Genomic DNA, 24,304 nt, shown 5'->3' on the forward strand with positions numbered 1-24,304 from the left:
TTCAACCCGTAATTTCTCCTTAAGAGGTTAAAAATAAGACATCTTAACTGATCATATATATATTGCATAGGAATGTTCTAATAGCTAACTGATGACGTTCAAGCAAAAATGCACTAGTACTCACCATTTTGATTTTTGTTGCTTTGAATTAGAGCACACAACACTACTACACCATATTTCTGAACCTTGCCTATTGAATACAAATGTCACAGTTCATCACACAACAGTTATAGAGATTTCCTGAATGTGGAAAATCACTCATGCCAGAATGACCTTCCTCAAAACAAGAAAATCCATTTTCGATGTGCTCTGCCCAAAGGCACTTGCACTTGCCCCACACACAATAGAAAGGTTTCAAGCTGTGGTCTCTTCACTGTGTTCACCATTCTATTACATTCAAAGTTAACAATATGTCACAAATGTCAGTCATCTTTCCCCTTGTGACTATTTTGCAACACTTAAACAATTTTCATAAGTTTCAAACATGAAAAATCCAATACGCAACTGCAATTACGAAAATGAGAACCGATAAATACACTCATAGCTGCCTATGCTTTACTGCTCAGTGCTCGATCAGTTTATTGAACTTAATCCAGACAGAAAATCAATCTAAAATAATAAACGATTTTATGCTTACCAGTGCAAGAGCAAAGACACGTCCAAAGTGTGCTGCACCATGTTCACCTTGTCGGATGACACCTGACGTTGGGTGGTCAGTGGCAGATGGCAGTTTGCTGCTGTAGAGGGAGAAAATGTTTCTGGAAGGTTTTGCTATTACTGATTGGTTATAAAGTGAAGCAAATTATCCTTGAGGTTCCATCAGACTGACAACTTCAGCGATGATCAAGACGCAGTTTAAAAAATTGAGGAAGGAGTGGATTCAAACTTGCGACTGTGTTTACAATGTGTGTGACATTTCCTACTAGATCATGAGCTGATACAGCACTGCAACACATTGAGAAGGAGAAAACACTTCATTCAGATACTTACGCTTCCTATAGTGTTGCCAGATTGTGCATACAGCCGGACTTCGAATTCTGGGGGGGGGGCGTTGATTTTATTGTCTGTCTTAAGTGAACGATTCAGAGTTAGTCTCTGTGCCAGGTGTCTGGTGGCCAGGTTTTGTGCCTAAGACTGTACATAAGATGATGATGAGGTCCCTTACTCCGAGGCGTGTAGGGAATGATGCGGAAGATCCGCACCGCCAAAGGATTTGAATTCAGCAGCTATGTCTTTTACTGAGTTACTGTTACAGTATCATAAGTAGTTTTAGTCAACATTCCCAATAGCCTACAAACACTCAATTCAACAGGAAAATTTTCAAATTTACCATTCCAATATCACCCATAACATCTCCCATCATAGTCATAACTCATTTGAGTCAAATTTTCGAAGAACTCATGACACGTCACCTCCGATTGCCTGGATACATGTACTCTGGCTGGAAAGGGCATCAGGAAGCTATTGTATCCTCTCCTGAGGCAATCTGGTCCGCAACTGTTGTAACTGGTCTTTGATATCCTGGATACTGGCACCAGGACAGAGTTGACATCTACGCTGGTCCTCCACATTTTCTATCAGGGACATATCTGTGAACCTTGCTGACCATGGGACCACCTCAACATCACACAGACATTTCATAGAGAGGACATGTCATGTTGCTGGGTCTTGTCCTGTTGAAAAATGGCACCACAATGCTGTTTCGAGAGGTAACACATAAGGACGCAGGATGTCCATGATGTACCGTCGAGCCATTAGAGTTCCCTCAATCACTACCAGCCATTGCCCATTGGCTCCCAACATCACGATACCAATAGTAACACTACCATACCCCTCCAAAATACTGAAAGGATGAGACCTCTCCCCAAGTTGCAGTCACACTCGCCGACAGTGATCACTCAGGGTAGCACAGAACCACAATTCATCACTGAACACAATGTGACACCATTCATCAACAGTCCATGCTTGCCAGTCACAGTACCACTCTAGATGCAATCATCTGTGTTGTTGTGGTAACAGCAGCCTACACATGGGACAATAAGTCCCTAGTCCACCTGCTGTTAGTTTCTGAATGATGGTGCAGGATGACACAGAATGTTGCAAGGAGTCCACTACTTGTTCTCGGGTGGGTCACCAAGATGTGAAGGGGTTATGATGTGCTTGGTGCACAATATGGCGGTCCTCCCGCATAGTGGTCAGATGTGGTTGACCATTACCTTGACAATGAGTATTCCTGCCCTCACGTTCCCACACAGTCCAACAGCAGACCACTATCATGTCTGAATGCTCCACAAAAATAGATACTGCATGATTCGACAAGGAGGCCAGATGGATGCCCACAGTGAGGCCCCTTCAAACTTTCACAGGTGCTGATAATGCTGTCTCATGAGTCCATGGCATCTCCATGTCCTTCATGGTGACCACTCACCATCTGATGCTGTTCATGCCCCTTATACACACAAGGCCTGGAAACAACACTAAACATGAACAAAATTATTGTGCTCTTGTGACCATTGTACCCATCACATGGAATTTCAACTCTATAAACACTTACATGCCCAATGATGGTGTCTACATCTAACTGACCATGTCTTTTTGTGTGCTTCACTTTCTTTTATCACACAGTGTAACATGCCACTCAGCATAGTATCACCTTCTGCCTGTACAATCCACAAAATAATCGAAGGAGGCCTTATCTGACACAGTTACAGTGGATAGTGAAGGTAGCCCTTCACAAATGAATGTCCATATGCAATTTTTTGTACAATAGATGCTGTCAGTACACACCAAGCTCACAGCACTACACTAATACTGTGAGAATGTTCAAGAAGAAGCTGCATATTCGCTACTGGCCTGCAACTCAGATGTGTGTCGTATTACTGTGCCATCACATTTTCGGGTTCACTACCTGATTTTAAACTGATTTAGATTTCCCAAGTCCCATGTTACCACACTGCACCACAGTCATGACCATATGGTCCACACAAGTAAGAATGTATATATCAATAAAAAATAATTTTTCATTGAGGCGGACTGTTTGCTTCATGTACATCATGGATTTTATTGGGTAAAAGTCTAGAATAGGGCCAGTGGTGTACTTACGTATTTTGTGCAGGAATGTCAGCACTTGCCGTGAGGTATGATGGGAACAAAAGAAGGTGTGTCAGCTGTTTGTGTTATGCAGCCAATGAGACAGCAGCAGGCAGACAATGTGTTTCAAACTTCAAAGTAATACCAGAATGAGAAACATCCCCCAGGCTGTGGCTAAGTCATGTCTCCTCAATATCCTTTCTTTCAGGAGTGCTAGTTCTGCAAGGTTCGCAGGAGAGCTTCTGTAAAGTTTGGAAGGTAGGAGACGAGGTACTGGCAGAAGTAAAGCTGTGAGGACGGGGCGTGAGTCGTGCTTGGGTAGCTCAGTTGGTAGAGCACTTGCCTGTGAAAGGTAAAGGTCCTGAGTTCGAGTCTTGGTCCGGCACACAGTTTTAATCTGCCAAGAAGTTTCAAAGTAATACATTTGGAATAAAGTGTGAAACATTGTTGTAAACCAGGATTTTAAATTTAATTGCTCCTTGTTTGAGTTAAGGATACTTAAAACTGTGCTAGTATTTGCAAACCAAGGACAGTGTAAAAATCCATGGCATATTCAAAAAAACAGTGAAATACTTCTTTGCTCTGTGTTGTTACGCAGTCAATCTATGTGAGCGCACTGAGTAAATGGATCAATGTTTTTAATTAAATCATGGGAGAAGGTAGATGTATCAATGTTTTTGAATTAAATCGTGGGAAAAGGCAGGTATTAAATGTGCAACTCTATTATTAATAAAAACTCATCCACCTTCCTTTTTCCACGACTGAATTAAGAAAACATTGACCCATTTACTTAAACTGGCTGCTCTTGTTGCACTTACAGATGATTCCATGCTCACAAACCTTTGACTCTTAAAGAGTCATTTCACCACCACATTTAATATAGTTTCATGTCTCTGCAACTAACCCATAAAACATGTACCAACAGGCAACATCACCATGCAGAACTAATTCACTTAAATCAGTCCACTTTATAGCACTCACTAGCACAATCACAAAATCTCTCTCTCAAAACTCAATAATACATTGAAAAACAGCAAGACAATGGTTTCAGTTTCAGCACTAGAAACACATTGCCTCTCATTGGTTATACTGGCTACACAAAACTGACATGTTGCTAACCTATGAGCAGTAGATAAGCACTGCCGAGACTGCTGTTCGCCCTGACCTAGACTTTAGCCAGTTTTACTGTAGACTTCTACTAATGTTGGTAATACATACTGTCTCCATATGTTTGATTTACAGCTTTCCAATAATATACAATCATTTATTAAATAATTAATAACTGTTAAATTGATACAGTAGTCATGGTGCTCATATTCAGTGCATAGAGCTAATCAAAATACACTCCTGGAAATGGAAAAAAGAACACATTGACACCGGTGTGTCAGACCCACCATACTTGCTCCGGACACTGCGAGAGGGCTGTACAAGCAATGATCACACGCACGGCACAGCGGACACACTAGGAACCGCGGTGTTGGCCGTCGAATGGCGCTAGCTGCGCAGCATTTGTGCACCGCCGCCGTCAGTGTCAGCCAGTTTGCCGTGGCATACGGAGCTCCATCGCAGTCTTTAACACTGGTAGCATGCCGCGACAGCGTGGACGTGAACCGTATGTGCAGTTGACGGACTTTGAGCGAGGGCGTATATTGGGCATGCGGGAGGCCGGGTGGACGTACCGCCGAATTACTCAACACGTGGGGCGTGAGGTCTCCACAGTACATCGATGTTGTCGCCAGTGGTCGGCGGAAGGTGCACGTGCCTGTCGACCTGGGACCGGACTGCAGCGACGCACGGATGCACGCCAAGACCGTAGGATCCTACGCAGTGCCGTAGGGGACCGCACTGCCACTTCCCAGCAAATTAGGGACACTGTTGCTCCTGGGGTATCGGCGAGGACCATTCGCAACCGTCTCCATGAAGCTGGGCTATGGTCCCGCACACCGTTAGGCCGTCTTCCGCTCATGCCCCAACATCATGCAGCCCGCCTCCAGTGGTGTCGCGACAGGTGTGAATGGAGGGACGAATGGAGACGTGTCGTCTTCAGCGATGAGAGTCGCTTCTGTCTTGGTGCCAATGATGGTCGTATGCGTGTTTGGCGCCGTGCAGGTGAGCGCCACAATCAGGACTGCATACGACCGAGGCACACAGGGCCAACACCCGGCATCATGGTGTGGGGAGCGATCTCCTACACTGGCCGTACACCACTGGTGATCGTCGAGGGGACACTGAATAGTGCACGGTACATCCAAACCGTCATCGAACCCATCGTTCTACCATTCCTAGACCGGCAAGGGAACTTGCTGTTCCAACAGGACAATGCACGTCTGCATGTATCCCGTGCCACCCAACGTGCTCTAGAAGGTGTAAGTCAACTACCCTGGCCAGCAAGATCTCCGGATCTGTCCCCCATTGAGCATGTTTGGGACTGGATGAAGCGTCGTCTCACGCGGTCTGCACGTCCAGCACGAACGCTGGTCCAACTGAGGCGCCAGGTGGAAATGGCATGGCAAGCCGTTCCACAGGACTACATCCAGCATCTCTACGATCGTCTCCATGGGAGAATAGCAGCCTGCATTGCTGCGAAAGGTGGATATACACTGTACTAGTGCCGACATTGTGCATGCTCTGTTGCCTGTGTCTATGTGCCTGTGGTTCTGTCAGTGTGATCATGTGATGTATCTGACCCCAGGAATGTGTCAATAAAGTTTCCCCTTCCTGGGACAATGAATTCACGGTGTTCTTATTTCAATTTCCAGGAGTGTAGGTAGTACATTTGACTCCTGAACTGACTTCTTTTTATATGCTTCATGTAACCACATTGACAGTATTGTAATGTCTAGATATGCACATTTTTTCCTGGATTTTTATTCAACTTCTTCTCCCATTCTGTTTATAATTTCCTTTAAATTTAATCTCTAGTAATTTCTCTATGGGGCAATGGCCTTGCCGTAGTGGATACACCGGTTCCCGTCAGATCACTGAAGTTAAGCGCTGTCGGACGTGGCCGGCACTTGGATGGGTGACCATCCGAGCCGCCATGTGCTATTGCCATTTTTCGGGGTGCACTCAGCCTCGTGATGCCAATTGAGGAGCTACTCGACCGAATAGTAGCGGCTCCGGTCAAAGAAAACCACCGTAACGACCGGGAGAGCGGTGTGCTGACCACACACCCCTCCTATCCGCATCCTCAACTGAGGATGACACGGCGGTCGGATGGTCCCGATGGGCCACTTGTGGCCTGAAGACGGAGTGCTGCTTTAATTTCTCTATGGAGCTGTAATTTTATGAAATTGCGTATATTCTCACCACAATATTGCCTAGTTCTTCTGAATAGTATTACACTGTCTTCAAAACCTGCATGCTATGGCTGTTAAGAATTGGTCTGCATTTAGAACATCACAGTAAGAACTTGTTTGTAGTGCTACAGTCATAATTCTTGTTAGATAGGTACTAGTGTTCAGCTGATCCGAGGATACTAGCAAGCATATTACATAATGACAAGTATTAATCCTGACGACAATGACCTGTGTATTTTTTTATTTTATTTTATATGTCATGTTCCATAGGATCAAATTGAGGAGCAAGTCTCCAAGGTAATGGACCGAGTCAGTACATGAAATTACACTGAAGAACCAAAGAAACTGATACACTTGCCTGATATCATGTAGGGCCCCACGAGAATGCACAACAAGATGTGACATGATCTCGACTAACGTCTGAAGTAGTGCTGGAGGGAACTGACACCATGAATCCTGCAGGGCAGTCCATAAATCCGTAAGAGTATGAGAGGGTGGAGATCTCTTCTGAACAGCATGTTGCAAGGCATCCTAGATATGCTCCGGCTGTAACACTACGTTCAAACTCACTTAAATCTTGATAACCTGCCACTGTACCAGCAGTAACCAATCTAACGACTGTGCCAGACACTTGTCTTATATAGCACTGCCGACTGCAGGGCCGTATTCCGCCTGTTAACATATCTCTGTATTTGAATATGCATGCCTATACCAGTTTCTTTGGTGTTTCAGTGTATAATAGAAGAGTAATAATAGATAAAATGAAATGTATATGAATCCTATGTAGATGACAAGACATAATTTTAAATCATCATAATCAATGACGTAACACAGGAATTAGCTTAATTTTTTACTTCTTCCATGAGTTCCTTGTCAGAATAAAAAGACTGAACCATGAGGTAACTTCATTTTAGACCTGAAAGTGCGTGGGTTACTGCTAAGGTGTTAGAAGTCTTGTGGCAGCTCATGGCAGCTGCTAACTCTTGGGAATAAGGTGATATTGTTAACAACAAATGACATTAAAGAGAATATGTATTTAGAGACCAATTTCGGAATTCCCAGACCACTGAACAAGGGTCGACACGAGGTTTACAAATTTACACCACATATTGCTTGAACCACCTGTTTCAGGGCCAAAAATTCCCCTTTTTGAACCAGAAGAGTCATCCTAAAAATAATACCATATCGTCGCTAGGCAATGAAAACCTCATAACTCCATCTGACAATGAAATCCACGTAACTGCATTACCAAATGTAGAAAATTATGCCACATAGGCTGTTGAAACTTTCCATCTTCGAGTTGAACGGTGTTGCCATCTAGCGGCAATAATGAAAACCTCACATCTCCAGCGATATGTAGTTTGTGCTGTAAACCTCATATCTCCGATAATCGCCATTGTTAGTGTGCAGGGCGAACACATACTCCGAGATTTAAACGTTTTTTGACGTGATAGTAACGTTTTTGACTGACAGACCCAACACTGCTTTATTGCTACAGGTACGTGTTAGTATTTCTAGGTATTTATGTATTGTATTTTAATATACAGAATTAATAATGACCTCGTTAAATACAATGTTGACTTACGAGTTTTTCATCGCGCGTAAAGCAGGATGCGCTCGGTACATAGGAGGTCTAATTTTAGAACTGAACAGAATCCTATACATTCTACAGTAACTACTTTGTTTTCAGCTATGGGTAAAAAGAGTAAATTCACTCTTCACCTTGTGAAACAAGCCGACGGATCATATCGTATAAAATCACCGGAAGAAGATTCTAGTCAGGTTCCTCCTTGTCCTACACCAAAAGAAAGGGTAGACCTACAAAATGAAGGTAAACCGTAGTTTATATTGTTGTAACTGGAAGTAAGATCCTTGTTTGGAAGTTGGGGCGATTAAATTATTTAAATGTTATTGATGACGTTATGGTTTACACTACAGATAATGCGGAAAAAGAAGCCAATACAGAGGCGAATTCCACTTCTGAGTTTGAAAGTCTTTTCGAACACAGCAGCGAGGATGATATCTCCAGTGGCAGTAGTGATGCGTACGATCCAGATAAAAACGAAAATGACCATAGCAGTAACAAGAGCAAGGAAGACGACGATGACGAAGTTGATGTGGGAGTGAAGAGTACTAAGCAGCGCCGTAAAAGGAAAAGCAATCAATCACTTCAAAGTTTGCAGAAAGAAAAACGTATGAGGGGACAGGATTATTTAGGAATGCAAAAAGACGAGTTTGGCAAAAAGAGACCAACAATGAGCAGGAGCAGGAGGGAAATGAAACCACGATGTACTTGTAAACATTCTTCCTTAAATCGGAACAGGAATTGCAAGGATATTACAGAAGAGCAGAGACAGCGAATATTTAATCATTTCTGGCAGGATATGTCTTGGGGTGAAAGAAAAATTTTTGTTAGAAGCCATGTCTACTACGTTCCAGTTAAAAGACGCAGAAATAATTCAGAATCTAATAAATCTCACCGTTCTAACACACTATATTACAATTTTGTAGTAGAAGGACGGAGAAAAACTGTCTGCAAGACTATGTTTCTGAATACTTTGTGCTTAGGCGAATGGAGTGTCAGAACATGGGCATCTAGTGCATCAGGAAGAACGCTTGCAGAAGGGCCTCAAATGCAGAAGAGACCAACGAAAGTTTCAGGTGGACGACAATCAGCATCAGAATTTTTTGCAGAGTTGCCGAAACTGGAATCGCATTACTGCCGTCGTTCTTCCACAAAACTCTACTTGGAACCTAACTGGCAGAGTAAATCAGAACTACATAGGGAATACATACAATTTTGCAAGAAAAGAGGACAAATCCCAGCTGCTTACAAACAGTTCTGCGAGGTATTCGATGAAAATAATCTTAACTTATTTTCGCCTAAAAAGGACCAATGCGATCTTTGTTGTTCTCACCAGACAGGCAATCTCTCAGACAATGAATACTCTTTGCATATGGCCCGAAAAACTGAGGCAAGGGAAGCGAAAAACAGTGATAAATTAGGATCAGCTAGAGTGTTTACAATGGACCTTCAAGCACTTCTCCTTTCTCCCAGACTAAAAGCATCTGCACTGTACTATAAAAGCGAACTGAAGGTCCACAACTTTACCATCTATGATTTAAAAAGTAATGATGGTTATTGTTACCTTTGGCACGAGAGTGAAGGTGGACTAACAGCTTCGGAATTTGCCAGTATACTCGTGCATTTTATAGAAACGTACGTCCAAAATGATTCAGAAGCTATTTTCTATAGCGACGGATGCACGTACCAGAATCGAAACTCAGTCATGAGTAATGCACTGGCTTATCTCGCCAATCAGAAAGGCATTACAATAGTGCAAAAATTTCTGGAGAAAGGTCACACTCAAATGGAGTGTGATTCTATGCACTCCACCATAGAAAGGAGGTTAAAAAACAGACACATTTATACTCCTGCTGGCTATGTAGAAGTTTGTGCTACCGCAAGACAAAGTCCTAGACCTTATGTTGTCAATTATTTGGACCACACGTTTTTCAAGTCCTATGATAAACTCTCGTTGTATTCATCTATTCGGCCAGGATCCAAAATTGGAGATCCAACAGTGACTGATATCCGGTGTCTCAAGTATGATCCCTCCGGAAAAATGGAATATAAATTGAAATTCAGCGATACATGGGAACCATTTCCAAGAAGGATGTCAAACATACCCAGCTCACTTACAGTGCCCCCTCTCTACAGTTCACCACTAAAGATCAGCGCAGAAAAGTTTACGCATTTGCAACAACTAAAGCTGGTCCTTCCTAAGGACGTGCATTCATTTTATGACACACTGCCTCACATTTGTAATGAGAGAACATGTCCGTGCATAAAAAAATGCAGCCGAAATTAAACTTATTTACAGCCACCTATGACTGTCAGTGTAGCAGCAATAGTAACAATAATAAATGTTAATAAACTGCACAAATGTTTACAGTAAGAAAAGGTTAATTAAAGCTACCAACATTGTTTCTATGTTTTTTAAACACTGCAATTTATTAACATCCAGATTCCAATATTTTGATCAAAGTGAAATTATTCATTTCACTTTATATCTGTAACAATGTATCGTTACAGACGTTTCATAATACACAAATAATGTAAAATTTAAGTAAGTTTTTTTAAAAAAAGGTCATTTCAATTCTTAACTGTGCACTCGTTACATGCCTCTTATCTCCATCACTACCAAAAAAATAACTGTGAAAACCTCGTAACTCCAAAAACCAGCAGACAAATTGAAGTGCATAATAAAGTCTTATGTACCAATGACCGGATCCATATGGTGTAGCAGAAACCACTACATTTAACTAATCAGGTCCTCATGTGATTTCTATAATTAGTTTTTTGTTTCTCCTGTAAAATTTGACCAATTTGAGTTACGAGGTTTTCATTGCCTAGCGACGATATGTCATAAGCAAATGAAAATAAGCAAAGTAGACTACTTTTTGTGTTGTACTATGACTTACTTTAAAGTACTGTCCTAATGGTAAATAAAGCAGTGTTTAGTTTTTGAATGAGATCCTGAACATGGGCTTTCCACTAATCATATGCCCATCAGAATGTTAGCTTTTGTTGAATTGCATGTTAGAAACTGTAAAAATTGAGTAGTACTGTGATTTACCATCTGTTTATTTTCTACAAGCCATGAACTTGGACAGAAAAGAGAATACAGCATTTTCAGTTGTTAAACCAAACTCTACATTTGACAGCAAATTATGTGAATTGAAATGATCAATTACTCTTGTATATACAGCCTTTTCAATGACTTTATCAAACAATGATGGCATAGAAATAAGTCTAAAATTGTCTATCATAACAATGAGAGTCCTTAGTGTTTAGTGATTTAATTCTTGACTTAATCTTCCCATTGTTAGTATCATGCAGGACTATTTCACATAAGTCTCGAAAGTCTATGATAGTTATAAGATTCCCTGTAGTAACTAAGCTTCTATTTAGTTAATCTGCTATATTCAGAAAGTCATTATTAAATATTGTACATATATCCAACTTATCAATACCTGGAAGATTCCTACTATGTACTGACTTTATGTCCTCGACCTGGTGTTGACGACCAACACCTCCTTCACAACTGACCATATAGTTAGGATTTTATCGTGAGAATTAGCTACTCTATTTGCATACCACATACTTTTTGCCTTCCTAATAACAATTTTAATCACCTTAAAATACTGTTTGTAATGGGCTGCTGCAGCTCGATTGTGACTCCTCCTAACAGTTAGAAATAGTATTAGGAAATATCACAGAATCATGTTTTATATTTTCAGTCATTACGTCAACATATGTCTTTGGTACAATCACTTTCAAATTCTTAATTTTTCCTGATTCCAAACCAGACTAGTGCCCAAAGAATAGAACAAACATGTGGGAGTACATATGCTGTTCCATAGTCACCCATACCTAATATGACATTTTCTGTGTGTAGCAAGGGCTCTATGCCCATATTACTATGCCTTAACTTCTCACATTTAAAATATTACAAGAGCACTGGAATGTATGGTATTGTTTTAATATTGACTATTCCACTGGTAATACAACTGAATAGAAACACTAAACCAAAAATTCAATGGAAATGCAGCCTTTTCATCCATCAATTTTCTGTAGGATAAGCCAACATTTGCCTGACAAGATTTGGGTAAACCACAAAAACCAAAATCAGGGTGGCTGGGTAGGAATTTGAAGCGCGGCTTTCCTGAAGGTGAGTCCAATTCTTTAACCCCTGAACTACTTCACTTGTTCTCTCTAGTTTCTGGGGATTTGTTGCTCTCTGTGATACTAATTTTCAACTATAACAGTTTCACTATGAAGTTGCTTACCTGGTTTCAGAGTTCTGCCTGTTCCCTCAGTATATTCTACATATACCAAATTTATTCAAACATTCCCCTCTTTCTTGCTATCATCACGAGTGTGTCATAATGATGGTTTTGTTGACTGGCTATTTATTAGTACAGCCCAAATGGCCATCTCAACTGCCACTGGAGATAATCTGTCTTTGCAATAGTGTCACCCTAATCTCAGAAACTACCTCTACACAGAGAAGCACAAAGTGACAATAAGAAAATGTAAACAACCAGGTCTGGTGTATGAGTGAATGGTAACAGTTGCAAATTGTCTCTTCTCAACAACACAAATTGCTCATTACAGTGGTGATTGGCCCAATTCTACTAATTCATGCAGTTGAGGGTGTACCATTCCACTGATTCAGGTACCTATTACAGGCAAGAACCAAATGCTCTTTCCATGTCTTGTCCTAACATTTCAATCAATGACAATCCCTAAATAGAGCTCATATTTCACAATATTAATCTAATGACAATACTGAGCAGTCACACACTCTGGGTCCTCAATTTTCAAACTTGTCAGTATGACCATGAAGACTTGCTTGTTTGTACCATCAGGGAAGCACAGCAGGGTATAGATCATAAGGAATGCTATGAGGAGAAAAAAATAAAACTACAATACATTATAAATTAAGACTGAGAATCATCCTCATAACAATAATATCAGCAACAGACCATAATGTCTAAACCTGAACAAAAAAAATTCACTTTGCAGGCTTTTCTGCTCATTCTGCAAATATCCCCATTGATTAATGTGGTGTTTCCTTCCATCCCTTCACGTTACCAGTCAATCTTCAAGTATTGTTCTCTACCATGTACAAACAGATCATGACATGAAGAGTATCTTTAATCAGGGTAGGTATGCATATTCAGATTTTCAGTTTCCTTGCTGTTTGTCAGTATTTCACTCCCATTCTGCTGCACCTTCCCCCCTCCCCACCCCTCCCAGAGAAAAGGAAGAAAAGTACTGTTTGCATACCTGTTATACCAATCCACGAAATACTGGGGCCACAGTATATTGCCATATGTTGTTTCACAATGTCCAGCTGTGACTTTAAATCACTTTCACCTTCGTCGATAAGAACAACATCTCTGAAGTTACAAAACAAGAAAAACGAAATTGTTAAATTAACATTGTAAATATGAAGATTAATTACTCTATAACTAATTAATGTTAATAAATAGCTAAATACACTTTCACAAGCCAAACTCTTGCTTCTTCATGAAGCAACTGTGATCACATGAATCCCATTTCAGTTAAGTGTTCAGTTATTATTACATGCATTTACAAGAACAGAACCACATTGACTGGCATTTCAAGAAGACCAATCATCTAAGGCTGACAGTTATTTTAAAATAAAGCAAGTAGTATTTTGATTAGCCCATCCCAAACTAGCTGTCTACTATTTTGAAGTGTGAAAATCTTGCAATTCAGATATCATTCTGATTATAGTAACAGTCAAAACTTTATTTCTTGGTCTACAGTGTAAAGTGTGTCAATTAGCACAAATACTATACACGTGAAAGTTTGATAATTCCATTATTTTGGCAGTAGCACGTAATGTAGTATTTTGAGGTATTGACTGCAACTTAGTACTTTCCTATCATTGCATAAGCTACACCTACACAATAATGCTAGAGACATAGCCAAAGTAATATGTGCACATCAAACCATTTATTCCTGTGCATAGGAAAATGAGCACACATGTTTAGAATCAGTCGCGTCTGGAACAAATGTACAAATGTGCACACAAAGTAGCAAGATGCAGATTCGCTAGTTCCTGCAGTCCAGAATACTTCATACATTTCTGACCTAAATTCAGGCTTCACAGACACAGTATTAACAGAGGGATGTGGCTTTTTTCACCATTCATAATGATTTAGAATACTAATAACTCAGTTGAGAAGTGTACACTATTTTAAGTCTACTATGGTACAGAGTGGGGTACTGGGAGTTGGTTTCAATACAGCAATTAACACACAGCTTCTCCGCCAAAGATCAGACAGGAGTATGTCAGAATGTTTTCACTGTCACCTCAAATAAATCAAACTGTGAAACCTTTCTTCTAAGTGTATTATAATATGAGCATTATAGGTTATTCATGACATGCAGAGTTGTTTATTGCTTTTTCACTTTTTCTATACTCAGCATCACTGAGATAATGATTTAGACTTTAATCATTTTTCTCTAGCTTTTTGTGTTCACTACCCAGCTGCTTTGTATTACCACACTATATTAGATACAAGTACATGCTACAAGTGTTGAAAGGCATTTGTAATTGTATTTCCATGCAACAACTGAATACTGGTGTTCCTCTCTTACTTCTTTATTGAATGTGTCACACAGAAGTGGATACCTGGTTTACAGTAATACTGTAACATGATTTTAATTGTGTGTCAGTCTTCACTTATGTAAAGCAGAAAAGGTATTGCCAACAACTTAGTACAATTTATACTGCATATGCCCGATTATTCTGTGTTCCCATTAATTATCCAAAACCTTGGATTTTATGTAAGGCTCAACAGATTTTTAAAATTTTTTTTTACCTGACTTGGAATCCTCAACAGAAAATGCTAAAACTAGTTGAGTGGTACAGTCGGCTATCACAATTCTCATTCTAATTGTATTGACACCAAGGAATGGCAATGCTTTAGTTTCCCCCCTTGATATATTGGTAAATAATTCATTGGTAAATCATTTTTACTTTTACACAGTCTCTTAGACTTCATTCTCTGGTCTTTCTATTGCTCATGTGCCACATTGCAATGTTATATATCAGTAACAGGGGAGGTCTTTCCCTGGTTACTTGGTTTATGCTGGCTATAAGATTATACATTCCCTTTGTTTTTAACTAAGACTATTACTTCTGTACAATGATTTTATTAATGTAATTAGTGATAATATTCCTCATGAACTAAATGTCCAAAGGTGTGGGTATTTCACAAGATTTCTTAGACGTAAATTAAAATTACATCTCCACCCACAGAAAGTGTTATTCACAGGTCATACAAAATGCAAGAAATGAACAGAGAGAAAAACTGTCTTGACACATTCGACATTGTAACCAATTATCATGTATATGATCCATGGAACAAGAAAAAAGTAACTGACTAGTCAATAAGTAGGTAGTTGTATGGTCGGCTGAGGCACTGAAAAATATAATCTGGGCATCAATTTCCCTTTCTGAATCAACTTTGGTTTTCTGTTATAAATGGTTTTTATAACTGACGTGTCTTTTAAATAAAATTTCAGCACATATAATTTGCAACATGAATTCATCAAGGTTATGCTCCTACAAGTCATAAAAGGACTTTTGTCACATTTATTGTGATTTGGGAATGAACTGCTTCAATTCATTTGTTGGGATCATAACAATGAAATCAGAACATATTTATAAAGCTTAACAGCCTATTGATGCAAGCTTGTAAAGAGGACTTAATGATTTCTGTATCTATATTATCAATTTTGGTGTCTTCTTATTTTTAGTTTTAATAACATGTGATAGTTATTTTTGTTGCTGTTGGAGTAACAATAATGGTTTCCTTTTCACTACTCATCCATAAATTTTGAAAACAATCTAACTGTGCAGATAACAAAGGTGCATTACTTGCAGAGAATCTATTATCTCTTTCATACCTTTTACAAATAGATAACCAATGTAAACATATTTGATGAAACAGGGAGATATTGTTTCACCACATTCCCATACCATTAGCACAAAATTATCAAATCAGAATTATGGTGAAATGCAAGTCATTTGCAGAAACAAAATCCTGTCCTATAACACAGAATCTACCTAGAAGAATATGTTTCATTCTTTTGAAAAGTATGTAAGACTCTGTGAAATTTATTGTTAATCTAACTGTTCTTACTACATCATGCAGAAATTTGACCAAATTTCAGTGTTAGATTCAAGCCAAAAGGTAATTTTCATTCAGTAACAATTTGTGAGTTTTTATTATTGCTATTTATAGCTCACTTGGCAGGCATAAATATTCCACTTCCTAGAGCATATCCATATGCCTCACTTTATACTATATATTGGAGTATTCAGCAGATCACATCACTGATATGTACAACAGTACTAACATACCACCACACTCACTGGCTTCAAAAGGAATTCACTAGCCTAAAAGGTTGCAGACAGCCTTTAGAAACTACCTCTAGCACTTTTCAGGTATGTGCTTAACATTCTACAACCTTACACTTGCAGTAATTGACACAGTTGTAATAAGGAAATATTAGAACACACAAACTGTGCAGTTGTGGCAACATAGAGGACTATTTATTAACCCTCTTGGACATGCAAACAGAAGACATGAATGTATCAACATGTGTAAAATTGTCAACTTGTGGCAACAGTGCCTGTGGTGGGGCAGACACCAATACCACAGGCTGGTTACAAGAAATTACATAGTGGGCTAATATAAGGTGACACAGCAGCTGGCTGTATCCTAAGACATCAAATATATGTACTGACACTGTATAACTTTTGAAAACTCATCAACTTACTAAAATCATTCCAAAATATTGTGAACATTATAGAGGAACGGGGATAAAAACTAAACTACTATACTTACAACATTATATGTGAATCTATCATCTCTATTCTTTAGCTGTATGCTTGGGATAATGCAGGGGGGAAAGAAATAGTTAAAAAAAGAAATTAAGATATTGTTAGAGGGTAAAGATATAAGTTCGAATCTACAATAACAGAATGAGCAACTTATTAATGACACATGTCACAACAATAAATTAAAGAAAAGAATAAAAAAAGTACACACATACAGACACTGTGATCAATATGGTTAACTTGTTTTACTGCTAGCTGTTCTCCTCCCAAAAATTTTTCATTCTTCCTGACCTAGTTGCTCTTTCTTTATCAAGTTATGGTGTCTTCTTTTTGTGTGAATGATTTTGACTTACGCTTTGTGTGTTCTTCAGAATCTTCTTTTCTTCTGTTTTCAATTGGCTGAACTGTTATATTTTACTCTTCTAAACAGAACTGGACCTCTTTCATCCAGTCAGTGTGGATTTAATTTTTCCAAAAGTAACTGAATAGTTGTTCCATTAGCCTGGTTTCTAAAAATCCTAATAAATGGTATACAAAGGCAACTCTCCTTTTTCGCATGTATCTCTCACTGACTCACTTTCATTGGGTTGTGTTGGGGGTGGAGACCAAACAGCGAGGTCATCGGTCTCATCAGATTAGGGAAGGAAGTCAGCCGTGCCCTTTTCAAATGAACCATCCCAGCATTTGCCTGAAGAGATTTAGGGAAATCACGGAAAATCTAAATCAGGATGGCTCAACACGGGATTGAACCGTCGCCCTCCCGAATGCGAGTCCAATGTACTAACCACTGCGCCACCTCGCTCAGTACCTCACTTTCATGATACACCACTTCATTATACAGCAGTTCCCATTGCCCATCTACTTATCATTTTTTTGTTGACGACTGTTCTGTCTGCCTTCAGTATTTTTTTCTGTTGTTGACTTGGTGTTCAACTTGAATAGTGTTTCACATGCCTGTATTGGTTCAGATTTAACAATAGAACGACAATGTTTGAATTTCATGATCACTGAGAGATTTTCTTCTAGGAGGTTGGCCAGGTGCTTTACTGTGGTTGTTTCAATGTAATTGTTCTGCTTTATATTGAAGCTTTCTTATGTGAGTTACAAGTTATTATTTCACCAAAATATTTGAGCTTCTTTACAATCTTCATTTGTTTGTTATCGTTCAGCTGAACAGCTGATGTTCCGACATAGAAGGTTAGCATCATTTCTGCCTTTTCAAATGAAATTTGCAATCCAACTTTTATTACCATTTTTCAAGTACTTTAGTTTTAAGTTTAGTCACTTCCACATTATCTGCAAGTAATACAAGATCATCTGCAAATGCTACGCAATCAAGTTTCTCATAGTCGTCAATCTTGATGTTTGGTTGGCACTTATTATTACATTCCTGCACAACTTTCTCCAATGCCAAGTCAAACAGTAATTGTGACAGCCCATCCCAACATCAAAGACGAGTTCAGATTTTGAATGGTTCTGATAATTTACTTCTAAATTTAATTTTTGATCTGGTATTCTTAAGGGTGATTCTGACGAGGTTTAGGAGTTTTTGGTGTTCGAATTCCTTAAGGATGTTGAGTAACAACTCGAGATGGATACTGTCATACAATTTCTTTGAAAAAAAAAAAAGTGAGGACTAACTCTTGTTTCAAACTCATATGCTGTTTCATGATCCACATAAGACCGATAATCTGACTGGGACAAAATCCTCCCTGATATTCTCCAAGTTCTCAGTCAAGTTGTTCCTGAATTTTATATATTTAATCCACGATAAATTCTTATGACATAAAGTAGAGGTGTTCCCTGATAATTACTTGGATCTGATCACTCACCTTTTTTGCATAATTAATGGATTATTGCTGTGTACCACTTCAGGCATTTTCTCAATATTCCATGTTTCCATAATTTGCTCATTTAAGTTTCGAAGGGTTTTTTCGTATACATTCTTCCACATTTCTGCAACCAGTTGATTCTCTCCTACTGCTTTGTAGTTTTTGAGAGAACCAATTTCTCTGATCACTTTGTTGTAATCTGGTAGTACAATCTCCTCTCACTGAGTTTTATTTTTTGGATGAGAATTAAATTCTAGGTATTCTTTTGGTTCCCCAAAGTTGAGTCAGTTTTTGACAGGTAGACAACCAGAATTGTTTTGATTATTATGAGCTATTTTCCCATTTTTATTTTTCATCATATACATAACTAACACTTGGTTTAAGAATCATGAAAGAAGGTTGTATACATGGAAGAACCCTGGAGATACTAAAAGGTATCAGATAGATTACATAACGGTAAGACAGAGATTTAGGAACCAGGTTTTAAATTGTAAGACATTTCCAGGGGCAGATGTGGACTCTGACCACAATCTATTGGTTATGACCTGTAGATTAAAACTGAAGAAACTGCAAAAAGGTGGGAATTTAAGGAGATGGGACCTGGATAAACTAAAAGAACCAGAGGTTGTACAGAGATTCAGGGAGAGCATAAGGGACCAATTGACAGAAATGGGGGAAAGAAATACAGTAGAAGAAGAATGGGTAGCTTTGAGGGATGAAGTAGTGAAGGCAGCAGAGGATCAAGTAGGTAAAAATACGAGGGCTAGTAGAAATCCTTGGGTGACGGAAGAAATATTGAATTTAATTGATGAAAGGAGAAAATATAAAAATGCAGTAAGTGAAGCAGGCAAAAAGGAATACAAACGTCTCAAAAATGAGATCAACAGGAAATGCAAAATGGCTAAGAAGGGATGGCTAGAGGACAAATGTAAGGATGTAGAGGCCTATCTCACTAGGGGTAAGATAGATACCGCCTACAGGAAAATTAAAGAGACCTTTGGAGATAAGAGAACGACTTGTATGAATATCAAGAGCTCAGATGGAAACCCAGTTCTAAGCAAAGAAGGGAAAGCAGAAAGGTGGAAGGAGTATATAGAGTGTCTATACAAGGGTGATGTACTTGAGGACAATATTAGGGAAATGGAAGAGGATGTAGATGAAGATGAAATGGGAGATATGATACTGCGTGAAGAGTTTGACAGAGCACTGAAAGACCTGAGTCGAAACAAGGCCCCCGGAGTAGACAATATTCCATTGGAACTACTGACGGCCGTGGGAGAGCCAGTCCTGACAAAACTCTACCATCTGGTGAGCAAGATGTATGAAACAGGCGAAATACCCTCAGACTTCAAGAAGAATATAATAATTCCAATCCCAAAGAAAGCAGGTGTTGACAGATGTGAAAATTACCGAACTATCAGTTTAATAAGTCACAGCTGCAAAATACTAACATGAATTCTTTACAGACGAATGGAAAAACTAGTAGAAGCCAACCTCGGGGAAGATCAGTTTGGATTCCATAGAAACACTGGAACACGTGAGGCAATACTGACCTTACGACTTATCTTAGAAGAAAGATTAAGGAAAGGCAAACCTACGTTTCTAGCATTTGTAGACTTAGAGAAATCTTTTGACAATGTTGACTGGAATACTCTCTTTCAAATTCTGAAGATGGCAGGGGTAAAATACAGGGAGCGAAAGGCTATTTACAATTTGTACAGAAACCAGATGGCAGTTATAAGAGTCGAGGGACATGAAAGGGAAGCAGTGGTTGGGAAGGGAGTAAGACAGGGTTGTAGCCTCTCCCCGATGTTGTTCAATCTGTATATTGAGCAAGCAGTAAAGGAAACAAAAGAAAAATTCAGAGTAGGTATTAAAATTCATGGAGAAGAAATAAAAACTTTGAGGTTCGCCGATGACATTGTAATTCTGTCAGGGACAGCAAACGACTTGGAAGAGCAGTTGAATGGAATGGACAGTGTCTTGAAAGGAGGATATAAGATGAACATCAACAAAAGCAAAACAAGGATAATGGAAAGTAGTCTAATTAAGTCGGGTGATGCTGAGGGAATTAGATTAGGAAATGAGGCACTTAAAGTAGTAAAGGAGTTTTGCTATTTGGGGAGCAAAATAACTGATGATGGTCGAAGTAGAGAAGATATAAAATGTAGGCTGGCAATGGAAAGGAAAGCGTTTCTGGAGAAGAGAAATTTGTTAACATCCAGTATTGATTTAAGTGTCAGGAAGTCATTTCTGAAAGTATTCGTATGGAGTGTAGCCATGTATGGAAGTGAAACATGGACGATAAATAGTTTGGACAAGAAGAGAATAGAAGCTTTCGAAATGTGGTGCTACAGAAGAATGCTGAAGATTAGATGGGTAGATCACATAACTAATGAGGAAGTATTGAATAGGATTGGGGAGAAGAGAAGTTTGTGGCACAACTTGACCAAAAGAAGGGATCGGTGGGTAGGACATGTTCTGAGGCATCAAGGGATCACCAATTTAGTATTGGAGGGCAGCGTGGAGGGTAAAAATCGTAGAGGGAGACCAAGAGATGAAATACACTAAGGAGATTCAGAAGGATGTAGGTTGCAGTAGGTACTGGGAGATGAAAAAGCTTGCACAGGATAGAGTAGCATGGAGAGCTGCATCAAACAAGTCTCAGGACTGAAGACCACAACAAACAACATGGGCGATGTTCACTTCGATTTACACTGCTTAAATGTTTCATAATTGTCCTTAGTTTTATGCTGATTGAATACTTGATCTATGGTTTTCAGTGTTAATTTTGCTGATTTATTTTAGGCTAATTGTTCTAATTTATTTGGCCGTTTGTCTTCTAGTATTGGTTAGTCCTACTTGTGATCTTCCCGTTTTCTTTTGTTGGTTGTTTAACCATGCCTTGTGTTTGTTTTTAGTCACAATTCCACCCAGTATGTTTCTTTCTCCTTACACTGATAGCAGTTTCTTCAACTATTGCTTTCACTTTATTAATCAATATTCTCAGTCTGTCGCATAGTGGTATGCTCAGTCTCTCCAAATAAGCTGTATTATTCATTAAGTAACTGGGGTGATAATTCCTGCTCCTATTGGATTGGAACAGTCTGTGTTTCATTTTTGGTGTTAATTCAATTTTTGCTTTAAAGACATAATGATCTGAGTCAAAGTCTACAAAACAGAGGACTCTGATATTTTAAATTTCTCTGTGGTAATTTTTTCCTATGGCTACATGACCAATCTGGAAACCCTTCGATTTTATGTTAGGGCATTTTCTGGTCAGTAGTTTGTGTGGTCACCCCTTAAATCTTGTGTTTTTAGAAACAGTCCATGGTCAACACATAGGTCAATTATTGTCTAATGTAATTCACATCTTGGGTCACCTATAAATACACCTGTGTGATTGTTCTTTTCTTACATTACAACATGAACATTATCTCATTTAGATGTATAATTCAGACACTCTCCATGAGTCACTATTCATTGGGGTAAATATGTTCTTTCAGGCATTTCCACATTACCTTCTTAACTGACTAAAGTTATATAATCAACATAGGATATTTTTTGTTTCTTCTCACTGACTTCAATATTGTTTATAAGGAGACAGAATAACAGTGGACAAAGTACCTGATTGTTGAGGTACTCCACATTTAATGTCCTTATGTCCCTGCTTTCAGATCTGTATCCATCTTTATAGTCTCATGCTGCTTTCTGTTGTAAAAATTGCACCTTGAAATCTCCAAGTAAGAAAGTGAAATAATTTAAAACAAATTCTGCATTAAACATAATGCAAATCAGCAATAGCAATGTTAATCACATACTCAAACATAAGAGGAATTACGCAACACCATATTTTGGGGAGACTTAACTTGAAGCACATAGATGTGGATGACAGACTGAATTTTTTATGGCTACTGACTGGAGTGCAGTACATACAATATTTGTTAGCAACTAATTCTACTGAGAAAAAAATTAAGTCAATGAATATTTAAGTGCCATGAGAAAAAAGAATGTTCTGGGGGCAAAAAGGACAGCTTATTCGGTCACATTCTAAAGTACACATGCTGGAAGATTCGTACACATAATGGATGATTCAATTTCTAGAGAAGATGAAGCAAATATGAATGCACAGTCTACTATTGAGATTGTTTGCTAACAAAAGACAGAACTGTGGATATGGAAGGCCACTGACAAGGCCTTGAAAGCATGGTGACTTTCTAGGAAAGTAGTATTGGCAATTCTTGCAGAACATATCACTCCCTCAGAAGACTAGAAATTTTTTGCTTTGAAAAAGTTGTGGTTAAAGATTTGCAAATAATTATTTGATTTTTATTGGCCCCACAAATCATAGTGTGATTTGTTACACATAGATATGGGACTAGTTACAAACACAAATTCTTTTTTTAATTAGTTAGCAACCTAAGACACACATTGTTAATTGTACATCTTTACTCTTATAACACAAAAGGGCAAGCTTAAAAGTAATGCCTCTGAATTTTTTATGTGAATATTCTTAGAGGCTTTACGTAAAACAGATGTTATTAACATTCTACATCTTTATTCTTCATGTCCGCATATTTAAAGCCCTCTGCTGATAGAGGGTTCTGAACTGCAGATTGCCGGTGCACGAGAAACAGTGTGCTGCAATTGAGTTTACAATTACTAGAGTACATTCATACATGGGGCACCTTCTACTTCAGTATGTCAACAATGGTCCACACACGAGTGCTGCAACAATCTTACATCTTGGGTTTACTATCATTGACCATCCTCTATACAGTCCTGACTTGGCCTCATCCAATTTTCATCTGTTTCTAAAACTTAAAACAACACCTTTGAGGGCTTCAAAAAAATGGTTCAAATGGCTCTGAGCACTATGGGACTTAACTTCTGAGGTCATCAGTCCCCTAGAACTTAGAACTACTTAAACGCAACGACATCACACACATCCATGTCCAAGGCAGGATTCAAACCTGCGACCACAGCAGTCGCGCGGGTCCAGACTGTAGCGCCTAGAGCTGCTCGGCCACCCCGGCCGGCTCGCGGGCTTCACTTTGATAGCGATAAAGTGGTGCAAGCCGAGGTAGGGTTGCGGCTTCGTCAAAGTCAAACATTCTACAGTGACGGTATCAACAAACTGGTCTCTTGGGAGAAATGTGTTCATCACCTAGGTGAATACATTGAGATATAAATATGTAGAATGTTAATAATGTTTGCTTCATTTAAGAAACTAAGAGTTTTCACATAAATTCGAAGATAATACTTTTCAGAATTCTCTCATACATAACTAAAGCATGTTGGCAGGATATTGAGTTCCTTAAAGAGGTGTCTGCAAGTAGAACAGAGGGACACTTGTTTCATTATCTTAAATATTCACTTCTGCATAATAAACATATTTTTGTGAGAGATGCCTCAAGATGTAATACAATAAGCAACTGTTGAGAAAGTACGAGACTGGAATACCCACATTTTAGTGTTCCTGTATCACAGACTTTATTGAGAATCTAAAAGTGTGGCACAAACTGCTCTGTCTGCTTATGTACCAATATAACCCACTCCAGAGTATCATCTATCCATAGCCCAAGGTTTTGTGGTTACTACTTGATGTATGAGCTCATTTTCAAACATGATA

The 24,304-nt window shown here is 38.9% G+C and overlaps 1 protein-coding gene and 1 pseudogene across 1 annotated transcript in view; one reads left to right on the forward strand and one right to left on the reverse strand.

Annotated features, from left to right (window-relative positions):
- The window catches only part of LOC126470214 (uncharacterized), an 83,512-nt gene that overhangs the window by 53,841 nt on the left and 5,367 nt on the right, over positions 1-24,304 (reverse strand). The window contains exon 2 of the mRNA XM_050097893.1: positions 13,246-13,358. Coding sequence (XP_049953850.1) covers positions 13,246-13,358 — 113 coding nt within the window. The remainder of the gene's footprint in view (positions 1-13,245; positions 13,359-24,304) is intronic.
- LOC126472015 (5S ribosomal RNA) lies at positions 6,027-6,144 on the forward strand (annotated as a pseudogene).

The sequence above is a fragment of the Schistocerca serialis genome, chromosome 3, assembly GCF_023864345.2.
Source record: "Schistocerca serialis cubense isolate TAMUIC-IGC-003099 chromosome 3, iqSchSeri2.2, whole genome shotgun sequence".
NCBI lineage: Eukaryota > Metazoa > Arthropoda > Insecta > Orthoptera > Acrididae > Schistocerca > Schistocerca serialis.